The sequence below is a fragment of the Pristis pectinata genome, chromosome 29 (genome assembly GCF_009764475.1).
Source record: "Pristis pectinata isolate sPriPec2 chromosome 29, sPriPec2.1.pri, whole genome shotgun sequence".
Taxonomy (NCBI): Eukaryota; Metazoa; Chordata; class Chondrichthyes; order Rhinopristiformes; family Pristidae; genus Pristis; species Pristis pectinata.
The window spans coordinates 19902334-19912383 of record NC_067433.1 but is presented as its reverse complement, the minus strand read 5'-3'; the positions used below and the strand labels follow the sequence as shown (position 1 = coordinate 19912383).

General features: G+C 41.0%; 1 protein-coding gene across 2 annotated transcripts in view; it reads left to right on the top strand.

Moving 5' to 3' along the window:
* The first annotated feature begins 804 nt into the window (after window positions 1-804).
* gck (glucokinase (hexokinase 4)) overlaps window positions 805-10050 on the top strand; it is a 49115-nt gene continuing 39869 nt past the window's right edge. For both annotated transcript variants that reach the window (XM_052040804.1, XM_052040803.1), the window contains exon 1: window positions 805-994. In XM_052040804.1, the coding sequence (XP_051896764.1) occupies window positions 944-994 (51 nt within the window). In that variant the 5' untranslated portion in view covers window positions 805-943. The remainder of the gene's footprint in view (window positions 995-10050) is intronic.

The following is a 10050-nucleotide window of genomic DNA, read 5'->3' as shown; positions in this document are numbered from 1 at the left end:
ATCCTTCAGTGGCCATAAAGTATGCTGACACACTATTGGGAAACTATCTCACATCCTGGATTAGTACGCTAAATATTGGTCAGGCCACTTGAACTCCACAGCTCGTCAGATAGTACCATGCGATCTTTTGCATTGACCTTTTCCACTTGGGGTTTCAGTTTAACATGCTATGCATGTTCAGTAGTTCCAGAGTATGACACTTGGAGTGTCTGACTAAATTTTGGTGCTCAAATCTGGTGAGGTAGGGAGACCAAAATGTAACTGAGTTGGAGATATGTGCAATATGCCATTCAACATTCCCTATGCTGAAGGCATCAACAAGACTGTGACATAGTTGCCAGTACTATTATCGTTCTAACCTTCTGGTAATGTTTGCGTGACTGACTTCTTAATCTAAAACTAATTGGGGTTGCTGATAGGGTCAACATCTGTCACTAGAAATGGCTGCTTATTGCAGATTGGCTGTGTTACTGGTGATTTTTAAGCAGACGTGCTTTCCATTTGCTTACTGTATACTGGCAGCATTGCTTGTTGCTAGAAATGCCCACCTGCATTGGAAAACAGGCTGCACAGCAGAATCGGAGTGAACGAGGCGGCTCTCGCTTTCTGCGTGGGTTGGTCACGGGAGGCTCTTAGTGCCTCTCTCTGGCGCTTGGGCTCGTTTCGTGGGAGGAGGCCTGGGTTCCAGGGAAGTTGGGACAGGCCCCGTTTCCATGGATACAGGCGGCAGAAGGTACTTAAACGGTAGCCGCCTCAGCAGAGGGAAAGGAGTAGTGACCGAGGAAGGAAGAAGAATATCTCGCCTTCGCCACGAGTGTGCTCATTGGATTGGCAGGGAGGGATAACATAATCCAAAACACAGAAAAAAATGATTAAAATAAATAAAATTCTACAGATGTGATAGGAAGAGTGGTGAGAAAGAGGGGCTGAGTGACACCAAACAATGCCGATGCCGAGCAACAGAGCCAGGATAGACCACGGGAGGATGCACAAGGTAAATCCCATCCTCTCACGATGATATTATACAAGGGAAAATAAACTTTCAAATCGAGTTACTCTCGTTTGCAGAGAGGTTTTTGGCCACCGGCGGGCTAGCTGAGGTAGAAATGAAACGCTGACCGCTTGTTTCTCTGCGAAGTGGTTAAAACTTGGAATCTTTTTGAAAGTACTTTTTAAAATAAAATGAAAACTGGAACAATAAGTCTCAAAACTATTACATTTTAGCAAAATTAACGTGATGAAGAGGCGGTGGTCATTAATTCTTTAAACCTATCTCAGTTTCAGAAACTTAAATTGTACTGGAGACATTTTATTCTGAGTTAAATTACGAAATCTATTTCAATTTCGGAAAGAAATTGTAATGAAAACGAGATAGGATTCTTAATAGTTTTATATGCATTTTCCGATGACAGAATCGCTATTAAAAGTGTATCAAAAAACCTACATAATTTTTTCCCAGCCCACTAAAGTGCCTTGGAATTTTATGTTTAAAACACTAAATTCAAGCTAATATTTTCCCTTGGCTCCTGATAAGTAGGTTGTGCTTTAACACTCTAAATTAAGTTTACAAGGCTACAATGACAGATGGGTCTCTCATAATTGGGTTGATCATATAATGATGAATTGTCTTCACTATCTGGGCAGTAATCTGGTTAATTAAACTGCCCACTTTTGATGAAAATGCTATTTTTTTCCATTGTATTTATTTTGTCTGGATAGTGTAATGCATGTTACATGATGTCAATGTGCAATTTTTATATTTTTAAGCTCAGTGCATAATTGTGTACCCAATTCTGTTTATAGAGTGGTCCGCATATAACTGAATGATGTTCAATGAAGATGAGCATAGTTGGATATTTTGAAAGAAATAGAAACAATAACAATAGAGTGGTAGAGCAGGAAGACAGCAGGACAACTGATAGAGTCATAGAGTAAAACAACATGGAAACAGGCCCTTCAGCTCAACTTGTCCATGCTGACTGTGGTGCCCACCAAGCTAGTCCCATTTGCCCACGTTTGGCCTATATTCCTCTAAACCTCTCCTTATCTATGTACTTATCCAAATGTATTTTCAATATTGCCATTGTACTTACCTCAACCACATCTGTGGGAAGAGAAACACAGCCAACGTTTTCAGGTTGACCTGAAGCTTTGACTCTGTTTCTCTTCCCACAGATGTGGCTTGACCTGTTGAGTATTTCCAGCATTTTCTGTTTTTATTATGTGAGACATTGGGGCAGATGACCAAAAGCTTGGTCAATGAGGTAGCTTTTAAAGAGGAGAAGTAGACAGAGTAGTTTTGAGAGGGAATTCAAAAGTTAGGCTTTTTGCAGCTGAAGGAGCAGCTGGCCATTAGTGGTAGAGCAATTTTAAATTTGAGGATAATCAAGAGGCCAGAATGCAGATACCTCAGGGTTGTAGGACTGGAGGAGATAACAGTGAGTAGGGAAGGAGGAGGCTATTGGGTTATTTGAAAACGAGGATGAGAATTTTTAAAATTATATGTTGCTGAACTGAGAGCCAATGCACGTGAATAAGCACAGGACAATGAATTAATAGTCTTGTTATATAGGGATGTTTACAGAAAATAGAATGAAGGAGGCCAGTTGTCATTGAAATTGTCCAGAGGTAACACAGACACAGATGGGGATCTTGGTAGCAGATGGAATGAGAGAGGGAAAGAGTTGGGCAGCTCTTGGATTCCCTTAGCAATGGTGTGGATCTGAAACCCATCTTGGGGTCAAATATGACAGCAAGATTGCAAACAGTCTGGATAAGTGTCAGACAGTTGCTTTGAAGAATCACGAGAGTAAGCTCTAAAGCATAAAGCTGTTAGGTGAAATCTGTGACAGATGATGGGAGAGCCAAAATGAGGGATAAACTTTTTTTGACCTTGTCCCTGGATGCAGATTTATCTGCATTGAGGGTATTGGTAGGAGTGACTACAACTCTGGAGGTGAAGACTTATTTCCACAGTGAGGAGAGCTGCCATTGCGTCGCATGGCACTTCTGTCCTGAATGGGATAGAATCAGATCAGATCTGATAGTTCAAAAAAAGGTTGATCATCCTTTCAGCAGAATCTGTAACCTCAGGGTCGGGCATCTGTCTCACTCTACCAGTACCAACAAGCCAGGAAATCAACCCTGTTCATTGAATAGTGCAAAAGAACATATGGGGGAATAACACAATATGTTTAAAAATGAGCTAACCCGATGAAGCTGCCACCTAGGACTATGTACGCTGATCAGTGAAAGCAACATGCTATATGCAGAGCTAAGAGATCCCACACAACCACAAATCTGCTCAAAGCGCTCCACCTCTGCCATATCCAGTCTTGAATGCTGGTTGAAAATGAACTAACTAACAAATTGGAGGGAAAGGCTTTGTGGGGCCTATCACACAAAAAATGAGTAGTTGTTTGATCTTGGATTCCTTCTGAGACACCCACGTTCACAGATAACCAACCTTTGGCTAATTTGATATTTCCTGATATTACTCCATGTGATATCAGGAAATGGCTACATCCTAGTTGTAGGACACAAGGCTTTTGTCTTTCATCTAGCCGTACTTTGGCTAGTAGAACTGTTATAACACTGCCGTATACCTGAGAAAATTAAATTGTCCAGTTATGTCCTTGGAACAAAAGGAAATGCAGGACAAATCCTGCCCAATTACTGCATCATAAATCTACTTCTAATCATAAACTGGTAAAAGATAGTCAACAGCGCTATCAAGCTCCTTAATGAAGATGATTGTTACATACTCATCTTAGACCCAGGATGTCACTGTGGGTCTTCTCAGGATTGTGTCTTAGTTGCAACCAACTTTAGTTGCTCCTCGGTGAGCTTACAGCCTGATCTGAAGATATTTGCTGGTGATTGCGTTGTTCAGTTCTATGTGCAATTCTTTGAATAATGAAAGAATACTTATCGGTAAATGGCACAACCTTGGCAATGTTAAAGTTTAGGCTAATTAGGGTCGAGCAACTTATGCAACATGGAATAACCAATTGCAACAAAAGGAATTCTGATCATATCCCTTTGACACTGAAGCCTGACAATGGTCAAATGCAAAATCATCATACCAAGGAGTACAACTGACCAGGAGCTTAATATATCAGTCTAATTAATACTGTGGCCAAACGAGCAAGTCAAACTGGATGTTTTGCAATATAATTACTCAATTCCTGAACTTTGCACTATTTTTAAAAGATGTCAAGTGGAATACTCTCTACATCCTATCCTATTCCATTCACTGGTTCATTTCCACAACACTGTTATGGCTGCATTATCTCTTACCTACAAGATACACTGGAGTAACTCTCTAATGCTTCTTTGACAAATCTCTATGACCTAGAAGGTCAGGAACAGCAGGTGCACATGAACACCAGCATTTCAGAATCCGTCTCCAAGTAACACTTGGATTGCTTTTCAGTCATTACTGTTGGATCAAAGTTCTGGGATGGACTACAATACTTTAATTAATCAGATACACTGATGAGATTTTTGGAGAAATGCTTCAAATTTTATGTATATAATTTTACTTGATGGCAAAGCCGATTAATGGAAATTGGACTAAAATCAGCTTTAGCAAAGGTATTTCATGAATACATACTCCTTGATTGTGGTAATTTATTCCAGATAACAATACCAGATGATGTGATTTCAAAATTAGTGACGACTGACAAAATCCTCTCAATAAACTGGTGTATTGAACTAGGATTTTGGGAAGAAGATTAAATTGAAAACATTTTTTTAAATAAATTGTCAGTCCTCTGTAACATATTAACCTGAGAAAGGTAAAGTAACCTTGGCCACATTGCTTATTGCACTTAGTAACTTCCCAGCAAATATGATGGTGTAAACACTCTTATAAGCTAATGATCTGCAGAACAGTACAGTATTTCTCTCAGTCTTGTATTTTAAAAAAAAGACTGTATTTCCATTTCAATTATCCTTATTTTGTTCCACATGTTGCCTACCCTATAACTTCTCATCATTTTAATCATCAGCAACTTTAGTATCCTGCTAAGTTTGTTCAGCCATGTATGTCTGACAATACTGATGGCTGCTTATAAAGTCATAGAGTAATACAGCATGGAAACAGACTCTTCTGCCCAACTTGTCCATGCCAACCAAGGTGCCCACTTAAGCTAGTCCCATTTACCTGCGTTTGGCCCACTAAACCTTTCCTATCAATGTACTTATACAAATGTCTTCTAAAAGCAGTTATTGTACCTGCCACAACTATTTTCTTTTGCAGCTCATTTCATATATGCTTCATCCTCTGCATGAAGAAATTGTCACTCTGGTCCCTTTTAAATCTTTCCCTTTTCTCCTTAAACCTATGCCCTCTAGTTCCCTTTCCCTGGGAGAAAGACTGTGTGCATTCACCCAGTCTATGCCCCTCATGATTTTATACAGCTCTATAAGGTCACCCCTCATTCTCCTACACTTCAAGGAATATAGTCCCAGCCTGCATAACCTCTCCCCGTTACTCAGGCCCTTGAGTCCTGACAATATTCTCGTAAAAAAAATCAGCCATGGTTGAATGGTGGAGCAGACTCGATGGGCTGAATGTCCTAATTCTGCTCCTATATCTGATGGTCTAAATCTTCTATACATTCTTTCCAGCTTAATGACATCCTTCCTATAACAGGGTGACCAAAACTGTACACAGTACTCCAAGTGTGGCCTTGCCAACATCTTGTACAACTGCAACATGATGTCCCAACTCCTATACTTAATGCCCAGACTGATGAAGGCCAGCATACTAAATGCCTCCTTCACCACCCTGCCTTGCTTTGAACTATGTACTTGCACTTCTAGGTCCCTCTTTTCCACAGTATTCCCAAGGGCACTACCTTTCACTGTATAAGTCCTACCCTGGTTTGACTTCCCAAAATGCAACACCTCGCACCTTATCTGAATTGAAAGCCATTTGCCATTCCTTGGCCCACTTACCTTGCTGATCAAGATCCCCCTGTAATTTTTGATAACTTTCTTCACTGTCTACAATACCATCTGTTTTAGTATCACCTGCAAATTAACCATGCCTTGTACATACTCATCCAAATTGTTTATATAAATAACAAATAACAAAGGTCTTAGCACCGACCCCTGTGACACACCACTTGTCACAGGCCTCCAGTCAGAGAACCAACCTCTCACCATTACCTCCTGCTTCCTACCATTGAGCCAATTACAAATCCAGTCAGGTAGCTCTCCCTGGATCCCACGCGATCTAACCTTCCAGACTAGCCTACCATGCGGGACCTGTCAAAGGCCTTGCTAGAGTCCATATACAGATCAACCACCGCCCTGCCCTCATCAATCCTTGTGGTTACCTCTTCGAAAAGTTTAAAAGATTTATCAGACACGATTTTACACACACAAAGTCCTGCTGTCTATCTCTAATCAGACCTTGTCTACCCAAATACTGGTAGATCTGTCTCTCAGAATTCCCTCCAGTAACTTACCCCTCACTTATGTCAAACTTATCGGCCTGTAGTTCCCTGGTATGTCTTTGCTGCCCTTCTTAAATAATGGTACAACATTAGCCACCTTCCAGTCTTCTGGAACTTCACCTGTGGCTAAAGATGAAGCAAATATCTCAGCAAGGGCCTCTAGCTCCCCACAAGGTCCAAGGATGCATTTTGTCAGGCCCTGGGGATTTATCCACCTTAATGTGCTTTGAGGCCACCCATACCTCCTCCTTGGTAATTCGTATGTAGCTCAAAACATCACTCATTTACTTCCCTTCCTTAGCATCCATGATCTTGTCCAGAATAATACTGACGAGAAATACTCATTAAAAATCTCACCCATCTCCTTTGGTGCCATAGGTAGACAGTCATGCTGATCTTTGAGGGACATATTTTCTCCCTAGCCACCCTTTTCTCTTAATATATTGGTAGAATCTCTTGAGATTTTCCTTAATCTAGCCTGCTGAATCCACATCATGCCCTCTTTTTGCCCTCTTGTTTTCCTCTAAAGGGTACTCCTGTCTTATACACATTGAGGGATTCAATTGTTCTTGATTGCTTAAACCTGATGTATGCCTCCTTTCTTCTGACAAGAGCCTCAACATCTCTTGACAGCCAGGGTTTCCTAAACTTGTCAGCCTTACCTTTAACCATAATAGGAACTGGCTGCTCCTGGACTTCTAGAGGCCTCCCACTTGCCAGCTGTCCCTTTACCTACAGTCTCACCCAATGGACCTCTGCAAAATCCCATCTTATGTCTCCAAAATTGGCCCTGCCGCAGTTTAGGACCTTAACCTGTGGACCAGTCCTATCCTTCTCCATAACTATTTAAAAACTAATAGAATTATGGTCACTGGTTCCAAAGTGCTCCCCTACTGACACTTCAGTCACTTGCCCTACCTTGTTCCCCAAGAGGAGGTCCAATGTTGCACCCCCTCTAGTAGGGCCCTCTATATATCGATTAAGGAAACTTTATTGGACACATTTTAAGAAATTCCATCTCCTAATCCCCACAGCCAAACCACGTCCTGAGTTCGTCCGCCTTACCTGTTAAATCTCTTGCATTGAAATAAATGCAGTTTAAACCAGTGGTCTTTCCCCTCTCTCTGCTGTTCTCCTGGCTATCTTGTCTACTAAATTTGCTCTTGTTGACTGCAGTATTTGCTCCTGATTTGTCATCTGTCTCACTACTGCTCAGGGTCCCACCCCACTGCCAATCTAGTTTAAACCCTCCTGAGTAGCACTAGCAAATCTCCCTGCCAGGATATTGGTCCCCCTCCAGTTCAGGTGCAATCTGTCCCTCTTGTACAGGTCACCTTTGTCCCAGAAAAAAATCCCAATGATTCAAGATCTGAATCCCTGCCCCCTGTACCAGCTCCTCGGGCATGCATTCGTCTGGCCTTGTTTCCTATTTCTGCCCTCACTAGCATGTGACACAGGGAGTAACCCAGAGTCATTGCCCTCAAGGTCCTGCTTTTTAACCTCTTTCCTAACTCCCTATATTCACTCTGCAGGACCTCATCCCTTTTGCTACCTACATTTTTTGTATTGGTATTAGTTTATTATTGTCACTTGTGCTGAGGTACAGTGAAAAGCTTGTCCTACAAACCGATCGTACAGGTCAATTCATTACACACTGCAGTTACAATGAGTTAGTACAGAGTGCATTGATGTAGTACAGGTAAAAACAATAACAGTACAGAGTAAAGTGTCACAGCTACAGAGAAAGTGCAGTGCAATAAGGTGCAAGGTCACAACAAGGTAGATCGTGAGGTCAGAGTCCATCTCATTGTGTAAGGGAACCGTTCAATAGTCTTATCACAGTGGGGTAGAAGCTGTCCTTAAGTCTGGTGGTACGTGCCCTCAGGCTCCTGTATCTTCTACCCGATGGAAGAGGAGAGAAGAGAGAATGTCCCGGGTGAGTGAGGTCTTTGATTATGCTGGCTGCTTCACCAAGACAATGAGAGCCCAAGGAGGGGAGGCTGGTGTCCGTGGTGCGCTGGGCTGTGTCCACAACTCTCTGTAGCTTCTTGCGGTCCTGGGCAGAGCAGTTACCATACCAAGCCGTGATACATCCAGATAGGATGCTTTCTATGGTGCATCGGTAAAAGTTGGTAAAAGTTTGTACCAATGTATATCAGGTGAATGCTAATATTTCCATACACATTCCTTCAGATTCAAAGCATCCAAGCTGATCATGATTCTCAATTCCCTTTTCACCAGATGGTGTGAAAGCTTTAGGACCATTTATTGGATTTGTAGCAGGTCTCATATGGTTTATCCTGGTGCTAAGAGGTGACAAAGGTTTTTATGCCTTTGCTCACACATTATACTTTACCACAGTGCCTGAATTTTATACTGAGATTACAAATTATGCAGTAATTAAAGATACATGACTGATGACAGAGTAATGATGAAATGCTATTACCATACTAATATTAAACATTGTAAACTGTAATATTAGTATGTGTCATATGTGAGTTTTATAAATAAACAAATCTCCTACAGCTTTGACCATAGTGTAAGGTAACAATTTTGTAGTAACGTGTTATTGAACCCAATAACACTTCCAAGTTTGATAAATTTGGTATTTAGGCAATTATATTTAGGCTATATAATTGTAAGAATGAATCCATAGATAGCATCCTATTTAAAGAGACATAAATGGCATACAGCTCTGCTAGTGATATCAAAATAAAAGGGGAATAGTTGAAATTCAGCATGTATCCTGCATGCACCAGGTTTCAATTAACAAAACTTGAATTGTTTTTATACATTTGATCCATTACTATAATATCTATACTTCAACAGAATTTTGTCTGGGGTCATGAATGGTACCATGAAAGAGCTTTCATATGAAAACAACCCTTGCTTTGAGGCAAAGGCAAAAGTATTGGAAGAAATCTCAAACATTAACACTAATGTACTGGTACAATAAGTTACTGTAGTTATGATATCTTGCTGAATTTCCAATATAGTAATCCAGTTAATATAGTTAAGTCTTGCAACAACTAATCCACACCTGGTGTACTGCACACAGATTTGGTCTCTCCGAATCCACTTACTTGCATTGGAGGCAGTGTAGAGAAGGTTCTCTAGGTTGATTCTTGAGTTGAAGGGATTGTCTTCTGAACAAAGTTTGAGTTTAGAAGACTCAGAGGTGATCTTACTGAAACATGTAACATTCTGAGGGGTCTTGACAACATGGATGCTGAGAGGATGTTTCCCCTTGTGGAAGAATCAAGAACTAGGGAACATAGTTTCAGAATAAGGACTTACACCTTCAGTTTGGAGATGAGGAGGAACTTCTTCCAGATGATGGTACATCTTTGGAACAGTCTATCCCAGTGAACTGTGGAGGCTGAGTCATTGAATATATTCAAGGCAGGGATACACAACATTTTGGATAGAGGGTATAGGTTTAGGGTTAGGGATATGAGGCTCAGAGGGAATTTGAAGAAGAATTTTTTCACCCAGAGTATGGTTGGAATTTGGAATGCACTGCCTGAGTAGGTGGTGGAAGGCAGGTAGTCTTACAACATATAAGAAGTACCTAGAGGAGCAC